Source organism: Mustelus asterias, chromosome 9, assembly GCF_964213995.1.
Source record: "Mustelus asterias chromosome 9, sMusAst1.hap1.1, whole genome shotgun sequence".
In the NCBI taxonomy this organism is placed as follows: domain Eukaryota; kingdom Metazoa; phylum Chordata; class Chondrichthyes; order Carcharhiniformes; family Triakidae; genus Mustelus; species Mustelus asterias.
The window spans coordinates 1,858,314-1,877,902 of record NC_135809.1 but is presented as its reverse complement, the minus strand read 5'-3'; the positions used below and the strand labels follow the sequence as shown (position 1 = coordinate 1,877,902).

The 19,589-nt window shown below is 48.4% G+C and overlaps 1 protein-coding gene across 1 annotated transcript in view; it reads right to left on the bottom strand.

Moving 5' to 3' along the window:
* Positions 1-19,589, bottom strand: part of nav3 (neuron navigator 3) — a 396,979-nt gene that overhangs the window by 92,347 nt on the left and 285,043 nt on the right. The window contains exons 12-15 of the mRNA XM_078221087.1: positions 8,574-8,712; positions 6,940-7,207; positions 2,074-2,776; positions 632-1,129 (exon numbers count right to left, since the gene is read on the bottom strand). Of these exons, the coding sequence (XP_078077213.1) occupies positions 632-1,129; positions 2,074-2,776; positions 6,940-7,207; positions 8,574-8,712 (1,608 nt within the window). The remainder of the gene's footprint in view (positions 1-631; positions 1,130-2,073; positions 2,777-6,939; positions 7,208-8,573; positions 8,713-19,589) is intronic.

Sequence of the window (19,589 nt, the reverse complement as noted above, 5' to 3'; positions counted from 1 at the left end):
GGATCTTTGACAGAGCTGTCCAATTAATCCCAGTCCCCTGCTCTGTCCCCAGAACTCAGTACGTTTTCCCCCTTCAAGTGTTTCTCTCATTCCCTTTGGAAAATAGATTTTCCTCATTCCCGCCCTGGTTCTTTTCTCTATCGCTGTAAATCTGTGTCCTCTGCCCACCGACCCTCTTCCCTGTATTCATGTTATCAAAATCTTTCCGCTCTGAGCAGAACAATCTCAGCTTCTCCAGTGGAGACAGTGAAAGCTCTCAGAAACATCCAAATCCACCACTTTCGGAGAAGAGTGGAGACAGGGATACAAGGGAAGGGAACCAAGTCTCTCATTTACCATTCGAGTAAATCTTCTCTGCAGCCTCTTGAAAATATTGGCCGGAATTTTCCGGTAGCTCACGCCACGCTGCCACTGCAAAGGAAGACGGGGAATTTGGCGCTTAGCCAAATCTCCGTTTACTGCAGTGGGACTGGAGAATCCCTCCGGCGTGAATGGCCAGAGAATTCCGCCCACTAAACTTTGCAAGTGTGATGCACTGAGTTGGACTCAATATTGGAGCTGTGGCCCTGCAGCTTTGGAAAGGTTTCTCACTGCTCTGTATGTTTGGGCTGGAGCAGGGTGCCCGGCTCACCTCTCTGACAGTGTCAACCTGACGCTGCCTGTCCTCATCAGCATGTTCTGTACTTCTCCCTTGGGAACGGTGGTCAGTCCGGATAATGAGCCATGGTGGCTGAGTGGGAGATCGATCGACTCGGAGCTGGTGTGCAGGCTGGTCAGGGACGGGTAGCTGAGAGTGTCCTTACTGCCCCCTGGTGAACTGCTGAGACTGGCAGTCAGCTGGTGCCCGCTGGAGGTTAACGAGTGGAGTGAGGCTGGGCTGGACGCCAGCGACTGGCTCAGACTTCCCCCTTCTGTGGGCAGGTCTGAAGGTTTGCAGCCCACCAAGCTGTTCCCTCCGCTGCCGGGCTGCCCACCAGCACTGGTGACACTCCCCACTGCAATGGAAGGAGACTCGAGGCTGCCCTGGCGAGTCAGCGAGGCGTGAGGGTTAGCGATGACAGCGGAACTTTTGGCTGATTCCGAACTTGGCACACTGCCCCCTTTCCCACTCGACTTTGTTCCAAACAACCTACAGAAAAAGAAATGAAACAATGAGCTGGGAGCAAGAGGCGGTGAACCGTCCGTCACACTGAACCAATCCACAGAAATCTATCTTGCTGCTCCCAGTGCCCGCACTGAAGGAGTGCCACACTGTTGGTGGTGCCATCTTTCTTATCAGACATTAAACTGAGATCCTATCTGCCCTCTCAGGCACTTGTGGAGGATTCCCTTGCCACTATTTGTAAAAGGAGTGGGTAAGATCTCAACCAACATCGCAGAAGAACAGCAAGTTAGCTGGTCATTATCACAGTGCTGTCTGTGAGATCTCACTGTGCACAAATTGGCTGCTGATTTTTCTGCATTACAACAGTGGCTATATGTTAAAGGCATCCCTCCCTGGTTCACAGTTGGCTCCTAACACCCCCAGTGCAACGAGGGATGGATAATAACCGCGGGCTTGTAAATCCCATCCAGATCTTCAGGAAAAATAAGAATGGAGTTTTTGAATGCCCCACACAATGTGTAAATATCAAACCACCCAGCATTATCCTCAAGATCATTCCCAGTTGGAAAGATTGAAAACTTCTGTTTTCACCTTAATTTCCTCCCAACAATGCATGAGAATTTTTAATGAGCCTGAGAGGAACTCACTCTGAGCGAATGGGAAGCAGGGATTAACACAGTGACCCATGTGTTCCCACTCGGAGTGGGTGTAGGTTAGAGATAGAGTTAGAAAACTGTCATCCCAACTGTCCATGTGAGCTGGCTCCTCACTCAGAGCTGGAGGAGAACTTCCGTTACCGAGTGTTACCCAAGATTAGAAGCGGAATATCTTACCTGTGTCGGACAGACAGCTTCCAGCTAAGGCCTCTCTGGTCACCTGGTTTTAAAAGGTTAAATATCAGGCTCGACCCCGCAGAGTGCTACGGAAGCAGAGGGAATTCACCCGTACCAACTGACAGACTCACTAACCTGCGGAATGTTGGCGAAGAGATATCTGGATACTTTGATCCCTGTTGTCTTAATCCTGACGTTCCGCTGCTGTTCATGGAGGGAGGGCTGGATTTCGGAGAGCTGGACAGTGACATGCTCTCCGGGTCTGACACCGCTGCTGCCTTGTCCCGCTCCCGGTCACTCTGACTGATGCTGATGGGGCTGGAACGACCCGAACCCACCTTGGATGGCTCCCTCAGTTTGGAGGCCGTGCCGCCGGCTGATTTGCCGCCTGCGCTGGAGTCGATGTTGCTGGTGCTGGAACGGTGCCCACCGCGGCCAGCTATGTTTCCAGTGCTGGATTTGTCAGGCCGAGGTAAACTGCGATACTGCAGGTTAGTCCTGGAGCTCATCAACAAGATCCCATCCTCCAGGTTCTGGGAGCCATCCAGACTCGTCTTTCTCACAGACGTTGACTTGCTGGGGATTCCCGAAGACTTGGGCACTTTCCCCAGCGTGGCTGAGCCACTGGTCACCGTCACCCCACTCGCTGTTGTGGATGAGCAGACACCAGCCTTTTTAAACCCAAAGGACCCTGCGGTGGGAGTGCGAGCTATCCCTGAGGGAGGCTTTTTCCCTTCATCTCCACTGCTCCTTCCTGCCTCCGAGGGGGAATGCTGGGCCGTTGTGCTTTTCAGGGACACCTTTCCTTTCTCTGAAACTTTCCCATCTTCCGATTTTCCTGTAACTGGCATGTCGACAATTAGATGTAGAATATACAACACCGAAACCAGCCATTCAGCCCAACAAGCCCATCCTGGTTATAAAGCACTGCATAAGTCTCCCCCTATCCTTCACCTAAACCCATAACACCTGAAGACATAGGAGCAGAATTAGGCCACTCGGCCCATCGAGTCTGCTCCGCCATTCAATCATGGCTGATATTTTTCTCATCCCCATTCTCCTGTCCTCAATTCCTTTTTCCTCATGTGTTTATCCAGATTCCCACTAAATGGATTGATACGATTCACCTCAACCACTTCCTGTCGGAGTGAGTTCCCCATTTCTCACCACTCTCCGGGTAAAAAAGTCTATCCTCAATTAATTAATCTCTGTCTTCATCTCTCTGTCACCAACCCCCCCCTCCCCGCACCCCCCCATCCTCCACCCTGCAGCCCCCCCCACCTCCCCGCAACCCACTGCACCCTGCAGCCCCCTCCCCGCATCAGCCCCGCAACCCCCACCCCTCTGCAACCCCCCGCAACCTCCCCACATCCCCCTCCCCGCACCAGCCCCACACCCCCCACCCCTCTGCAACCCCCCGCAACCTCCCCACATCCCCCTCCCTGCAGCCACCCCACCCTCCCCCCCCCAGCAACCCCCCGCACCCCACATCCCCCTCCCCGCACCAGTCCCGCATCTGCCACACCCCTGCAACCCCCCACACCGCCCCCGGATCCTCCTCCCCACACCACTCCTGCCCCCTCACCTCCCTGCAAACCCCCGCATGCTCCTCCCGCACCCCCCCTGGATCACCCTCCCCGCACCCCCCCTGCATCCCCCTCCCCGCACCCCCCCTGCATTCCCCTCCCTATACCCCACTGCATCCCCACCGCATCCCCTTCCCGCAACCTGCCGCATCTCCCTCCCCGCACCCCACTGCGTCCCCCTCCCCGCACCTCCCCTGCGTCCCCCTCCCCGCACCCCCCCTGCGTCCCCCTCCCCGCACCCACCCGCATCCCTTTCTCCCCCCCCCCGCATCCCCCTCCCCATACCCCCCTGCACCCCTTCCCGCACCCCCCTGCATTCTCCTCTCCGCACCTCTCCCACACCCCCCACTCCCCTCTTGCACCCCTCCTCCCCACATTCCCCCCCTCCCCGCCCCTCCCCTGATTCCATTCTCCTTCAGACTCGAAGCTAATCCAATCTATCAATCTCTACATTGACATTTTTCGTTGATTTATTCTGGACTCTTCCCCCCACTCCACCCCTCACTAGATCCAGTTACTGATTCCTTTAATTATCTTAAAAAGCTCAGTGAAATCACCACCTAATTTTGGATGTTTAAGGGATTACAGGACTGGCCTCTGAAACCTGTCCCCAAAACTGAATCCTTTTCGCCCCATTGACAACTCTGGTGGAGATTTGTGCGGAAGAAATCCAATTGGACCAAATCATTTCCTGCGAATTGAAGGATGCTGGTTGTGGGATTAATGAGGAGCGACTCAGTTGTAACCAGCAGCTTAACTGAGAAGGTGATCAGTCTGAAAGCTTTGGGATTGCATTTCTTTATTACTCACAGCCTGTGTGCGTACTGTAAACTCCAATGATGCTGGGATAAGCCCAGCTGAGATCCGATTTTTTTTTTAACTGGTCGGTGCAACATCGTGGGCCGAAGGGCCTGTTCTGCGCTGTAATGTTCTATGTTCTATGTTCTATGTTCTATGATTGGGAAGCTCACACTCGGCACGGATGGGATGAGTGGAATGTCCTGTTTCAGCTTCAGAGAATGGAGTCGCACTTACAGCACAGAAACAGGCCTTCCAGCTGCCTCACATCCCTCTTCAATAAGGTCTTAAAACAAGGGGCTGCAGGGATAGTCACGGAAATAATTATAATCTTCCAAAATTCCTTCAGATTCTGGAAGGGTCCCAGGGGATTGGAAAATAGCCAATTTAGCACCTTTATTCAAGAAAGCAGGGATACAGAAAGCAGGAAACTACGGGCCAGTTAGCCTGAAATCTGTCCTCACATCTGAAATTGTTAGAATCCATTATGAAGGAGGTTATAGCAGGAAACCTGGAAATCATAATGGGATCAGGCAGAGCGAACCTGGCTTTATAACAAGCAAATTGTGTTTAACTAATTGATTGGAGTTCTTTGAAGAAGTAACAAGCAAGGTGGATAGAGAGGAACCTGTAGATGTAGGGCACTTGGATTTCCAAAAGACATTTGCTAAGGTTATTGGGCAAAATAAGAGCTGATGGTGAAGGGGGTAACATGTTCACCTGGATAAAGGATTGGTTAACTGGCAGGAAGCAGAGATTCAGGATAAGTTGGTCATTTTTGGGTTGGTAAGCAGTAATCTGTGGAGTGCCACAGGGATCAGTGCCTCAGCCATTTATAATTTATATCAATGACTTTCATGAAGGGACCAAATGTATGGTAACTGTAATGTATGGGTGGCACGGTGGCACAGTGGTTAGCACTGCTGCCTCACAACACCAGGGACCTGGGTTCAATCCCAGCCTTGGGTCACTATCTGTGTGGAGTTTGCACGTTCTCCCTGTGTCTGCGTGGGTTTCCTCCGGATGTTCCAGTTTCCTCCCACAGTCCAAAGATGTGCGGGTTAGGTGGATTAGCCATGCTAAATTGCCCCTCCATGTCTGGGGGACTAATTAGGGTAAATGGGGATAGAGCCTGGGTGGGATTGTGGTCGGTGCAGACTTGATGGGCTGAATGGCCTCCTTCTGGATTCTATGGTCTAACTAAATTTACAGATGACTCCAAGATGGAGGACAGAGGGAGTTTGCAAAGAGATTTGGATAGGTTCAGTAAGTGGGCAAAAAATTACGGACTATCATCTGGGAAAATGTGAACTTTTCCACTTTGAATAGAAAAACAGCAAATTATTTAAATGGAGAGAGATTGCAGAACTCTGAGGTACCGAGGGATCTGGGTGTCCGGGTGCATGGATCAGAAAACGTTAGTCTGCAGTTACAGCAAATGATTAGGAAAGCAAATAGAATGTTGTTGTTCATTATAATAGAGACTAGAATATAAAAGTGGGGAAGTTTTACTGCAGCTGTACAGGACATTGGTGAGACCACATCTGGAGTACTGAGTACAGATTTGGACTCCTTGATTTGAAAAAGATATTCTGACATTGGAAGCAGTTCAGAAAGAGTTCAGGTGACTCAGTGTGGTGATGAAGGGACTATCTTTTGAGGAAAGGTTAGAGAGGCAGGGAGCATATCCACTGGAGTGCAGGGGAATTGAGAGGTGGTTTCACTGAAGCATAAAATCCTGGCCAGGAATTTCCAGTCCCGCCCACTGCTGGGATTGGAAAATCCCACCAGAAGCCTATGGGCTTGTGGCTGCCTCTCCAATTCTCCATGTCACCTGCAAGGCTTCCGGCCACAGACAGGACTGGAGAATCCCAGCCACTGAGGGGATTGGATTGGGAGGATATTGGGAGGATGTTTTCCCCCGTGGAGGAGAGTAGAACCGGGGACTCTGTTTATGAATAAGAGGCCTCTCTTTTAAGATGGAAGTGAGGAAACAGTTTTATCTCTCAGCAGTTATTGGCCTGTGGAATTCTCTTCCCCAGACAGCAGTGGGTATTGGGTCATTGAATATATTCAAGCCTGAGTGAGACAGATTTTTGATTGATAAGGGAGTTAAGGGCTACTATGGCAGGCAAACAGGGGAGTGGAGTTGTGACCACAGTCAGATCAGCTAATAGAATGGTAGAGCAAGTTCAAAGGGTCGAATGGCCTACTTCTATGTTCCCATCCCACCCTATGAATATATTCTTCCCTTCCTTTCTCCCTGTATGTTTATCCAGCTTCTTTCAAATACCCTTTGTGGTAGAGAGTTCCCCACTCTCTGGGTAAAGAAGTTTCTCCTGGATTGTCCTTGGTTTTTGAATCCCCCCAACATCAATCCTATCGATCCCTCCGTAATTTTTAACACCACAATGAGATCATCGCTGACCTTGCTCTTATCGAGAGTAAAGAGTTCCAGGCACAATCATATTGGACTCGAGATGTTAACTCTGTTTCTCTCTCCACACACGCTGCCAGACCTGCTGAGTCTTTCCAGCATTGTCTGTTTTTTATTTCAGATTTCTAACATGGGCAGAATTTTGTGGTTATGTGGAATGGGTGGTTTTCATTCCCTTACCTGGAGTTTTTAAGGGATGCTTGTTCCGAGGTGTGGGGACACCTCCTTGTGCTGTCATACCCCGTCTCCACGATCCGGTTTGAGACAGGGACAGAGATGGCCTTTGTCCTTTCTCAGAATCATCAGACAAATCGGAGGGGTTCCTCTTCCATTTCTCACCAGAGTCCATCTTCGCCGTGTCGTGTCCTTCCTCAGGCTTCTTCAAATCTTCACCGCTCCAAGCGGTTTCATTTTCTGACGTTGAGTGTTTCTCTGAGTCTGTTTTGAGCTGGGAGAATGGATTAAGGTGAGAACGTATATCAGTGGCCATTCTGGTTTTCATTTATATCGATGAGGAATGAAGATTGGGAATCAAAATGTCTTTCAGATTTTGTGCCTGACAAACGGGACTCTGTAAGCTAACAGCCGGAGGGGTCAACTGAAGCTTCAAGATAAGATTGATAAATTATTGTTCATCAAAGGATAGGATGCAAAGAGAAGACTATTCAAGATAATTGACCAGAGGGGGAGATGAGGATTTTGGTTTTTTACACTGAATTGTTGTGATCTGAAAGGGCAGTGGAAGCAGATTCATTCATAACTTTCAAAAGGGAACTGGATAATTATTTGAAAAGGAAATTTTTGGAGGACTATGGGAAAAGAGGAGGATATTGGATAACTCTGTCAAAGGGCCAGCAGGGACAGAATAGACTGAATGGCTTCCTTTGGTGGTCTGTGGATGATTTGGCAGAAGAGCTACTCTCCACATCTGGAGCACATTGAGGAATATTTAAATCTTCTTCTCTTGGTATTCAAATCAAAACATTGTCTTAACCATGGAGGCCAGAGAGCTTTTGACAACATTATTTCTGGCCTCATCTTAGTTGAAAGATTAAGACATGAGGATAACACAGCATTTAATACATGGGAACGGGCTGGTAGAGTTCTCAAAGTCTCATTCAACAGTCTCAACCAGTCCGACAGACAGGACATGGGAGTGTACAAGAGGCTTGTTATGGTTTTAAATTTTAATTAAATTTTAATTATCTCTCCTTTGTAGCCCCCTCCAGCCTTATATCCTTTGATTGTTCATTCTGCCCTTCCAACTCTGTGCTGCTGAGTGTTCCAACATCGCTATCCAAGCCTTCAGTCATCTGATCCTCTCTCCGCAAGCTTCTCAGCCTTGCTTCATCCTTTCCCGCCTGCAAAACTCACCTAAAAAACAATCCCTCCAACACTGGCTCAGGTCACCCTCCCTATATCACACCCACCCCGACTCCCACCCATCACCCCGACTCCCACCCACCACCCAACTCCCTTCCTCTCTCGCATAGGCATTGGCCATGCTAAATTCTCCCTCAGTGTACCCGAACAGGCGCCGGAGTGTGGCGACTAGGGGATTTTCACAGTAACTTCATTGCAGTAAGCCGACTTGTGACACGAATAAATTAACTTTAAATAAACCTCAGCTGCGGGGTGCTTTCAATAAATGTAAGTTGTCGACAATACTTTATTTCTATCTCCAAATAATTCTCTTTGTATCTGAACAGTAAAAACAATAAATGAACTCAAAACCAAAATACTTTCCATTTTCTTTCTCTTGTATACCTACATTACACTTCAATGGTATATGGGGTTGTATATGGGACATGTACCTGAGTTCTGGTGTTCTTCCTGGAAGGGGCAGTGATGTTGGAGTAAGAGCTGACAGATGAGGTTGTATTCAAGTCATCAGTACTAAGGTTATCAAGTGTATCACTGAGCCCACTGCTGATGGAACTGCTATCATCCCAGCTAGAAGAACAGAGAGAGATCCAGAATCAATCACTACAGCAGTCAAGTTCACATTGGATTATACAACAGAACCATCACTTAATTTGATTCCTTGGTGCAGTTATGTATAATTATCTCTGGCCCACTGTTGCTGAAGGTTGCCCTTAATAAGATAACTCAGTTGAGGGTATTAATAATCAGAGTGGCTTCAGGCGGACCACATAGAAAAAGGGAAAATGCTAATGGCCGCCTCCCCCACTGAGAATGCATTATATTTCCCACATTGGTGTTAGAAACCATTCCAAAATACACTCCAGCCTGCTGCCCAAGATTATTTTTGACTCAGCACACTTACCTCTCAACTGGCTTCTTTCCCATCATTTTAATTTTTTAAAGTTATCTTTTTTCAGCATATTGAAACTTCCTTTCAGTGATATTAAATAATAGAACGATGAATCAGTATCTCCTCCATGTAGGTTATCAGGTCCTGAGATTTATCGGCCTTCAATTCCATCAATTTCCCCAACACCATTTCTCTACTAATACTGGTTTTCTTCAGCTCTTCCCTCTCACTAAACCTTGTATTGTCCAACATTTCTGGGACATTATTTGTGTCCTCCTTTGTGAAGGCAGAACCACAGTATGTATTCAGCCGGTCAGCCATTTCTTTGTTCCCCATTATAAAGACTGTGAGGGACCTACATTTGTCTTCACCAACCTTTTCTCTTCACATTCCGAGAGAAGATTTTGCACTGATGTTCCCCGCAAGCTTACTCTCGTACTCTATCTTCCTCGTTATTAATCAATCCTTTGTCCTCCTTTGCTGAATTCTAAACTGCTTCCGATCCTCAGGTCTGTTGTTTTTTCTGGCCATTTTGCATGTCTCTCCCTTGGATCTAATATGATCTATAATTGCCCTTGTAAGCCAAGGTTTGGCCACCTTTTCAATTTTACTTTTGTGCCAGACAGGAATAAACAGTTGCTGCAGTTCACCCATGCGCTCTTTGAATGTTTGCCATTACCTATCCACCATCATCCTTTTAAGTAACATTTCCCAATCCATCATAGCAAACACGTGCCTCATATCATTGTAGTTCCGTTTATTATGATTCAGAACGCTAGTCTCAGACTCAACTACATCACTCTCCATCTGAATGAAGAATTCTAACGTGTTATATTCATTCATCCCCAAGGTTTCTCACACAACTCGATCGCCAATTATTCCTTTCTCATTACACAATATCCAGTCTAGCGTGGCCTGCATTGTATTGGTCCAGAAAACCATGTCATACACACTTCAGGAATTCCCCCTCAAGGGTATTGTGGCTAATCCGATTTGCCCAACGTATATGCAGATTAAAATTACCCATAATTACAGATGTTCCTTCATTGAATGTGTCTCTAATTTCCTGTTAATGCCATCCCCAACACCAACATAGAAAGCATTCTTTCTGGTTGTATCACAGCTTGGTACGGGCTCCTGCTCTGCCCAAGACCACAAGGAACTACAAAAGGTCGTGACTGTAGCCCAATCCATCACGCAAACCAGCCTCCCATCCACTGACTCTGTCTACACTTCCCGCTGCCTCAGAAAAGTGGCCAGCATAATTAAAGACCCCACGCACCCCGGACATTCTCTCTTCCACCTTCTTCCTTCAGGAAAAAGATACAAAAGTCTGAGGTCACCTACCAACCGACTCAAGAACAGCTTCTTCCCTGCTGCTGTCAGACTTTTGAATAAACTTACCTTGCATTCAGTTGATCTTTCTCTACACCCTAGCTATAACTGTAACACTACATTCTGCACTGTCTCATTTCCTTCTCTATGAATGGTATGCTTTGTCTGTATAGAGCGCAAGAAACAATACTTTTCACTGTATACTAATACATGTGACAATAATAAATCAAATCAAATCAAGTCAAATCAAACACCACAGTTTGGGGGTCTGTGGACAAGCCCCACTAACACTTTTTGCCCCTTAGTGATTCTCAGTTCTACCCATAAGATTCCACATTGTCAGAGCTAACGAGAGTGATTCTCTCAAAAACATTCTAAGTGCCGAAGTTGTGTAAAACCTGGAGTAACTCCCATCAATTTCTGTAGTGGGATTTTCAGAATGAATCTCCCACCCTCTGAGCACTGCAGAGTGTCCGGCCGGGATTCACACTGGAAATCAAGGGCTGGGGAGTATTCTGGCTGGAGAGGCTGGCAGCATAGTGCGGAGTGGGCCACTGTGCATGTTTCTGCACCGAGATTGGTGCACTGCCAACCAGCCCCGATCACCTCAAAGAACAAAGAACAAAGAAAATTACAGCACAGGAACAGGCCCTTCAGCCTTCCAAGCCTGCACCGACCAAAGAACAAAGAACAGTACAGCACAGGAAACAGGCCCTTTTTTCAGCCCTCCAAGCCTGTGCCGCTCCTTGGTCCAACTAGACCAATCGTTTGTATCCCTCCATTCCCAGGCTGCTCATGTGACTATCCAGGTAAGTCTTAAACGATGTCAGCGTGCCTGCCTCCACCACCCTACTTGGCAGCACATTCCAGGCCCCCACCACCCACTGTCTAAAAAACATCCCTCTGATATCTGAGTTATACTTCACCCCTCTCACCTTGAGCCCATGACTCCTCGTGAACGTCACTTCTGATCTGGGAAAAAGCTTCCCACCGTTCACCCTATCTATCCTCTTCATAATCTTGTACACCTCTATTAGATCTTCCCTCATTCTCCATCTTTCCAGGGAGAACAACCCCAGTTTACCCAATCTCTCCTCATAGCTAAGACCCTCCATACCAGGCAATATCCTGGTAAACCTTCTCTGCACTCTCTCTAACGCCTCCACGTCCTTCTGGTAGTGCGGCGACCAGAACTGGACGCAGTACTCCAAATGTGGCCTAACCAGCGTTCTATACAGCTGCCTCATCAGACTCCAGCTTTTATTCTCTATACCCCGTCCTATAAAGGCAAGCATACCATACGCCTTCTTCACCACCTTCTCCACCTGTGTTGCCACCTTCAAGGATTTGTGGACTTGCACACCTAGGTCCCTCTGTGTTTCTATACTCCTGATGACTCTGCCATTTATTGTATAACTCCTCCCTACATTATTTCTTCCAAAATGCATCACTTCGCATTTATCCGGATTAAACTCCATCTGCCACCTCTCCGCCCAATTTTCCAGCCTATCTATATCCTGCTGTATTGCCCGACAATGCTCTTCGCTATCCACAAGTCCAGCCATCTTCGTGTCATCCGCAAACATGCTGATTACACCAGTTACACCTTCTTCCAAATCATTTATATATATCACAAATAGCAGAGGTCCCAGTACAGAGCCCTGCGGAACACCACTGGTCACAGACCTCCAGCCGGAAAAAGACCCTTCGACCACTACCCTCTGTCTCCTATGGCCAAGCCAGTTCTCCACCCATCTAGCCACTTCTCCTTGTATCCCATGAGCCTTAACCTTCTTAACCAACCTGCCATGTGAGACTTTGTCAAATGCCTTACTGAAATCCATATAGACGACATCCACGGCACTTCCTTCATCAACCATGCTGCCTGACTTAACCAAAACCCCCTATGCTTCTGAGGACCATATCCCTCTATTCCCATCTCATTCATTTACTTGTCAAGACACCCCTTAAAAGTCACTACTGCATCCGCTTCCACTACCTCCCCCGGCAACGCGTTCCAGGCACCCACCACTCTATTGTGTAAAAAATCTGCCTCGTACATCTCTTTTAAAACTTGCCCCTCGCACCTTAAACCCCCTAGTAATTGACACTTCCACCCTGGGAAAAAGATTCTGACTATCCACTCTGTCCATGCCTCTCATAATCTTGTAGACTTCTATCAGGTCTCCCCTCAACCTCCATCGTTCCAGTGAGAACAAACCAAGTTTCTCCAACCTCTCCACATAGCTAATGCCCTCCATACCAGGCAACATCCTGGTAAATCTTTTCTGTACCCTCTCCAAAGCCTCCACATCCTTCTGGTAGTGTGGCGACTATATTCCAAGTGCGCCCTAAGGTTCTATAAAGCATCAACATGACTTGCCAATTTTTAAACTCAATACCCTGGCCGATGAAGACAAGCATGCCGTATGCCTTCTTGACTACCCTCTCCATCTGCATTGCCACTTTCAGTGACCTGTGTACCTGTACACCCAGATCCCTCTGCCTATCAATACTCCTAAGGGTTCTGCCATTCACTGCATATTTCCAATTTGTATTAGACCTTCCAAAATGCATTACCTCACATTTGTCCGGATTAAACGCCATCTGCCATCTCTCCGCCCAAGTCTCCAACTGATTTATATCCTGCTGTATCCTCTGATGGTCCTCATCGCTATCCGCAAATCCTTTGTGCCGTCCGCAAACTTACTAATCAATCCAGTTACATTTTCCTCCAAATCATTTATATATATTACAAACAGCAAAGGTCCCAACACTGATCCCTGAGGAACGCCACTTGTCACAGCCCTCCATTCAGAAACACACCCTCCCACTGCTACCCTCTGTCTTCTTTGACCGAGCCAGTTTTGTATCCACCTCGCCAGCTCACCTCTGATCCCATGCGACTTCACCTTCTGCACCAGTCTGCCATAAGGGACCTTGTCAAAGGCCTTACTGAAGCCCATGTAGACAACATCCACTACCCTACCCTCATCAATCATCTTCTTCACTTCCTCGAAAAACTCGATCAAGCTCGTGAGACATGACCTCCCCTTCACAAAACCATGTTGCCTCTCACTAATACGTCCACTTATTTCCAAGTGGGAATAAATCCTGTCTCGAAGAATCCTCTCCAATAATTTCCCTACCACTGATGTAAGGCTCACCGGCCTGTAATTACCTGGATTATTCTTGCTACCCTTCTTAAACAAAGGAACAACATTGGCTATTCTCCAATGCTCTGGGGCCTCCCCTGTAGCCAGTCAGGATACAAAGATTTCTCTCAAGGCCCCAGCAATTTCCTCCCTTGCCTCTCTCAGTATTCTGGGGTATATCCCATCAGGCCCTGGAGACTTGTCTACCTTGATGTTTCTCAAGAACCCCAATACCTCCTCCTTTTTGATCTCAACATGACTCAAACTATCTACACATCCTTTCCCAAACTCGTTATCCACCAAGTCCTTCTCTTTGGTGAATACTGACGCAAAGTACTCATTTAATACCTCGCCCATTTCCTCTGGCTCCACGCATAGATTCCCTCCCTTGTCCTTGAGTGGGCCAACCCTCTCCCTGGCTACCCTCTTGCTCTTTATATATGTATAAAAAGCCTTGGGATTTTCTTTAATCCTGCTGGCCAATGCTTTTTCGTGACCCCTTTGAGCTCTTCTTACTCCGTGTTTAAGTTTCTTTCTACTTTCCTTGTATTCCACACTTGCTTCATGTGTTCCCAGCCTCCTCGCTTTGACAAATGCTTCCTTTTTCTCTTTGACTTGGCTCACAATATCTCTCGTTATCCAAGGTTCCCAAAAGTTGCCATACTTTTCCTTCATCCTTACAGGAATGTGCCGGTCCTGAATCCCTATCAACTTACACTTGAAAGCCTCCCACATGCCAGATGTTGATTTTCCCTCAAACATGTGCCCCCAATCTACATTCTTCAGTTCCTGCCTAATATTGTTGTAATTAGCCTTCCCCCAATTTAGCACCTTAACTTGAGGACGACACTTATCTTTATCCATCAGTACCTTAAAGCTTACTGAATTGTGGTCACTGTTCCCAAACTGCTCCCCTACTGAAACATCGACCACCTGGCCGGGCTCATTCCCCAATACCAGGTCCAGTATGGCCCCTTTCCTAGTTGGACTATCTACATACTGTTTCAGGAAGCCCTCCTGGATGCTCCTTACAAACTCTGCCCCATCCACGCCCCGAGCACTAAATGAGTCCCAGTCAATATAGGGGAAATTAAAATCTCCCATCACAACAACTCTGTTACTTTTACACCTTGCCAAAATCTGCCTACATATCTGTTCCTCAATCTCCCGCTGGCAGTTGGGTGGCCTATAGTAAACCCCCAACATTGTGACTACACCTTTCCTATTCCTGAGCTCTACCCATATTGCCTCGCTGTATGAGCCCTCCGAGGTGTCCTCCCAGAGTACAGCTGTGATATTTTCCTTAACCAGCAGTGCAACTCCCCCACCCCTTTTACATCTCCCTCTATCCCGGCTGAAACACCTATATCCTGGACTGTTAACATAGAAACATAGAAGAACTACAGCACAAACAGGCCCTTCGGCCCACAAGTTGTGCCGAACACATCCCTACCTTCTAGACCTACCTATCACCCTCCATCCTATTAAGTTCCATGTACTCATCCAGGAGACTCTTAACAGACCCTATTGAGTTCGCCTCCACCACCACTGACGGCAGCCGATTCCACTCGCCCACCACCCTCTGTGTGAAAAACTTCCCCCTAACATTTCCCCTGTACCTACCCCCCAGCACCTTAAACCTGTGTCCTCTCGTAGCAGACATTTCCACCCTGGGAAAAAGCCTCTGAGAGTCCACCCGATCTATGCCTCTCAACATCTTATATACCTCTATTAGGTCACCTCTCATCCTTCGTCTCTCCAAGGAGAAAAGACCTAACTCCCTCAGCCTATCCTCATAAGGCATGCCACTCAATCCAGGCAACATCCTTGTAAATCTCCTCTGCACCCCTTCAATCTTTTCCACATCCTTCCTATAGTGAGGCGACCAGAACTGAGCACAGTACTCCAAGTGGGGTCTGACGAGGGTCTTATATAGCTGCATCATTATCCCCGGACTCCTAAACTCAATCCCCCGATTGATAAAGGCCAGCACACCATACGCCTTCTTAACCACCTCCTCCACCTGCGGGGCCGATTTTAGAGTCCTATGGACCGGACCCCAAGGTCCTTCCGATCCTCTACCGTACTAAGAGTCTTTCCCTTTATATTGTACTCCTTCATCCCATTGGACCTGCCAAAATGGACCACGACGCATTTATCAGGGTTGAAGTCCATCTGCCACTTCTCCACCCAGTCTTGCATCCTATCTATGTCCCTCTGTAACTTCTGACATCCCTCCAGACTATCCACAACCCCACCAACCTTCGTGTCGTCGGCAAACTTACCAACCCATCCCTCCACTTCCTCATCCAGGTCATTTATGAAAATGTTAAGCTGCCAATCCTGTCCTTCCCTTAACCAAGTCTCTGTAATGGCAACAACATTATAGTTCCCAGTACTAATCCAAGCTCTAAGTTCATCTGCCTTACCTGTCACACTTCTCGCATTGAAACAAATGCACTTCAGTCCACCAGACCCTCTCTGATTCGCAATCCCACCCTGCCTGCTGTTTCTCTGAGTCTTACTGGCCCGACTCTCTGGTTCCCCTTCAGCTAATTCACCTTTGCTTTGGTTTCCACCCCCCTGACAAACTAGTTTGAATCCTCTCGTGTGACACTAGCAAACCTCCTGGCCAGAATATTTGTGCCCTTCCAGTTTAGATGCAACCCGTCCTTCTTGTACAGGTCCCATCTGCCCCGGAAGAGACCCCAATGGTCCAGATATCTGAAACCCTCCCTCCTACACCAGCTGTTTAGCCACGTGTTGAGCTGCACTATCTGCCTATTCCTAGCCTCACTGGCATGTGGCACAGGGAGTAATCCTGAGATTACAACCCTAGAGGTCCTGCTTTTTAATTTTCTACCTAACTCCCTAAACTGCTGCTACAGGACCTCATCACTCTTCCTGCCTATGTCGTTAGTACCAATATGTACCACGACCTCTGGCTGTTCACCCTCTCCCTTCAGAATGCTTTCTGTCCGTTCAGAGATATCCTGGACCCTGGCACCAGGGAGGCAACATCCCATCCTGGAGTCTCTTTCACATCCACAGAAACGCCTATCTACACCCCTAACTATACAGTCCCCTATACCTATTGCTCTAGTCCTCTTTGTCCCTCCCTGCTTAACAACAGAGCCAGCCGTGGTACCACTGCTTTGGCTGCTGCTGCTGGTATCCCCTGGTAGGCCATCTCCCCCAACAGTATCCAAAATGGTCTACTTGTTAGAGAGGGAGATGACTACAGGGGATTCCTGCTCTGACTGCCTGCCCCTTCTAGCAGTCACCCATCTATCAGCCTGCACCTTCGGTGTGACGACGTCTCTAAAGCTCCTATCTGTGACACTTTCCGCCTCCTTCAGGCTCCTAAGGGCATCCAGCTGCTGCTCCAACCTATCCATGCGGTCTGTAAGGAGCTGCAATTGGGTGCACTTCCTGCAGACATAGTTGGCCGAGACGCTGGAAGCGTCACGGATCTCCCACATCTCACAAGTGCAACACTTAACCCCACTGACCCACATTTCCAGCACCAATGAAATTATTTGAAAAAAATTATAAAACTCTTATCTTCACTTTTACCTTCTCACAGTGGCCTTTTTTTTTTGGTTAGAGGAGGAGGGAGGGCGGGAAACACTGATGTCGTATTTTGGGCTTCCCGCTCCTTGACACCAGATCTTCTGCTTCCCACTTTTTGGTAAATGTTGCTGGTCCGACTTCTCTCAGAATGCACCAGTGAAGTCCCTCAGCCGCCTCTACCTCCTTCCCTACCTCCTTCCCTACCTCCTTCCCTCCCTCTATGCAGAGTGGCAGCGGGACCCCCACCCCCATCAATTGGCCCCCATAGGCCCCCCCCCAAATAGGGCCCCATAGGCCCCGACCCCTTGGCAGAGGACAAGGTTGGCACTGCCCAGGGGTACCCCCCTTACCCCTGGCCTCCTAGGGGGGCCTCCATGGCCTCCCTTCACTCCAGTGGGGTCGTGCCGCCAGCCCCCCGTTAGTGGGGAGCAGTTGTAAACCCCGCTGGAATGAATCACTCCTGGGACGGGGTGGGGGGGGAGAGGCTAGCAGGGCCGGAGACCTCAGTCCCGGGCCCGCTAATGGATTCAAATTGAAATTTCAATATTTAAATCAGCTTTGCGCCAATTTTCGGTACGGAACTGATGACTCCAAAAAACCTAGAGGCGGAGGCGCGCGGAAGCCATGGCGCCGAGCGGGGAACCCGCTACACATCCTCCGTTGATGTCTCTTGGCCGGTTGCGCTGCTCGAGCGGCTCACTGGGCTGGGCGAATCATCTCCATTATCCTTCCTCACTATTGCATTAATTTCCTCCTTAACCAGCAATGCAATTCCACCACCTTTTCCTTTCTGTCTGTCCTTCCGAAACACTGAATATCCCCGGATTTCAGTTCCCACCCTTGGTCACCCTGCAGCCATGTCTCCATAATCCCAACTACATGATAGCCATTTACATCTATTTGCGCTGTTAATTCATCCATTTTATTGCAAATGCTCCACACATTTAGGCACAAAGCCTTAAGGCTTGTCTTTTTAGCATTACTGGTCCGGTTCCCACTATTTTTCACTGAGACCCTGTTTGAATCTCCCCCTCCTCTGAATCTTTGCAAAGGTTCCCACCCACCTGCCATATTAGTTTAAACCCTCCCCAACCACTCCAGCCAACATTCCCCCGAGAACATCAGTCCCAGTCCTGCTCAGGCGCAACCTGTCCAGTGTGTACAGGTCCCACCTCCCCCAGAACCGGTCCCAATATCCCAGGGATCTGAAACCCTCCCCTCACTCCATCTCTTCACCCACATATTCACCCTCTGTATCCTGCTGTTTCTACTCTGACTGGCACGTGGCACAGGGAGCAATCCTGAGATCACTATCTTTGAGGTCTTACTTTCCAGCTTACTTCCTAGCTCCCTATATACTGCATCTTATACTTATATCATTGGTACTGATGTGTACCACGACCACTGGCATTTCGCCCTCCCCCTTCAGAATATCCTGCAGCCGCTCCGAGACATCCTTGACCCGAGCACCAGGGAGGCAACAGACAATCCCGGAGTCTCGTTTGCAGCCACAGAAATGCCTGTCTATCCCCCTTACAATTCAATCCCCTGTAACTACTGCACTGGCACACTTTATACCCCCCCCCTCTGCAGCAAAGCCAACTATGGTGCAATGGATTTGGCTGCTGCTGTTTCCCCTGGAGAGGTCATTCCCCTCAACAGTATCCAAAGCGGTATATCTGTTTCACAGGGGAATGGCTACAGGAGATTCCTGCACTGCCTGTCTACCTCTCTTGCTCTGTCAGTTGATCATCCATTCCCTTCCTGCCTGGGCAGTCTTAGCCTGTGGTGTGACTACTTCTCTAAACGTGTTATCCACAATGTTTTCAGGCTCATGGATGCTCCAGTGTCCCCAGCTGCTCCAGCTAGAGATACTTCCTGCACACATACTGGTCCAGGGCACTGAAAATGTTCCTGGCTTCCCACGTGGAACATGAGGAGCACACCATGGCTTTGAGCTCTCCTGCCACGACTTATCCCTTCAACTTAAACGTTTGGAAGATGCTTAATATCAGATAATATTACTCTAGGGCCCTTCTTCCCTGGTCCTTGTTACTACAGAATATAACCCCTGCAAACTGTAAAGCACAAAAAACCACAGAAACTAGCAGTAATAAAGTAGTGAATACTTCCCTTATCTTACTCACTATGCACCATGTTGTCCTTGCAGCCTCGGTACTGCAGCAGCAGCAGAGGAAGACCCCACTCCGAACAATTAAGGAGTTAGAAATAAAAGAAAAAAATTCAAAGAAACCTCTTTCCCCCATAGAAACACAGAGGATAGGAGCAGGAGGAGGCCATTCGGCCCTTCAAGCCTGCTCTGCCATTCATCACAATCATGGCTGATCGTCCAACTCAATAGCCTAATCCTGCTTTCTCCCCATAACCTTTGATCCCATTCGCCCCAAGTGCTATATCCAGTTGCCTCTTGAATAAATTCAATGTTTTGGCATCAACTACTTCCTGTGGGAATGAATTCCACATTGTTTTGC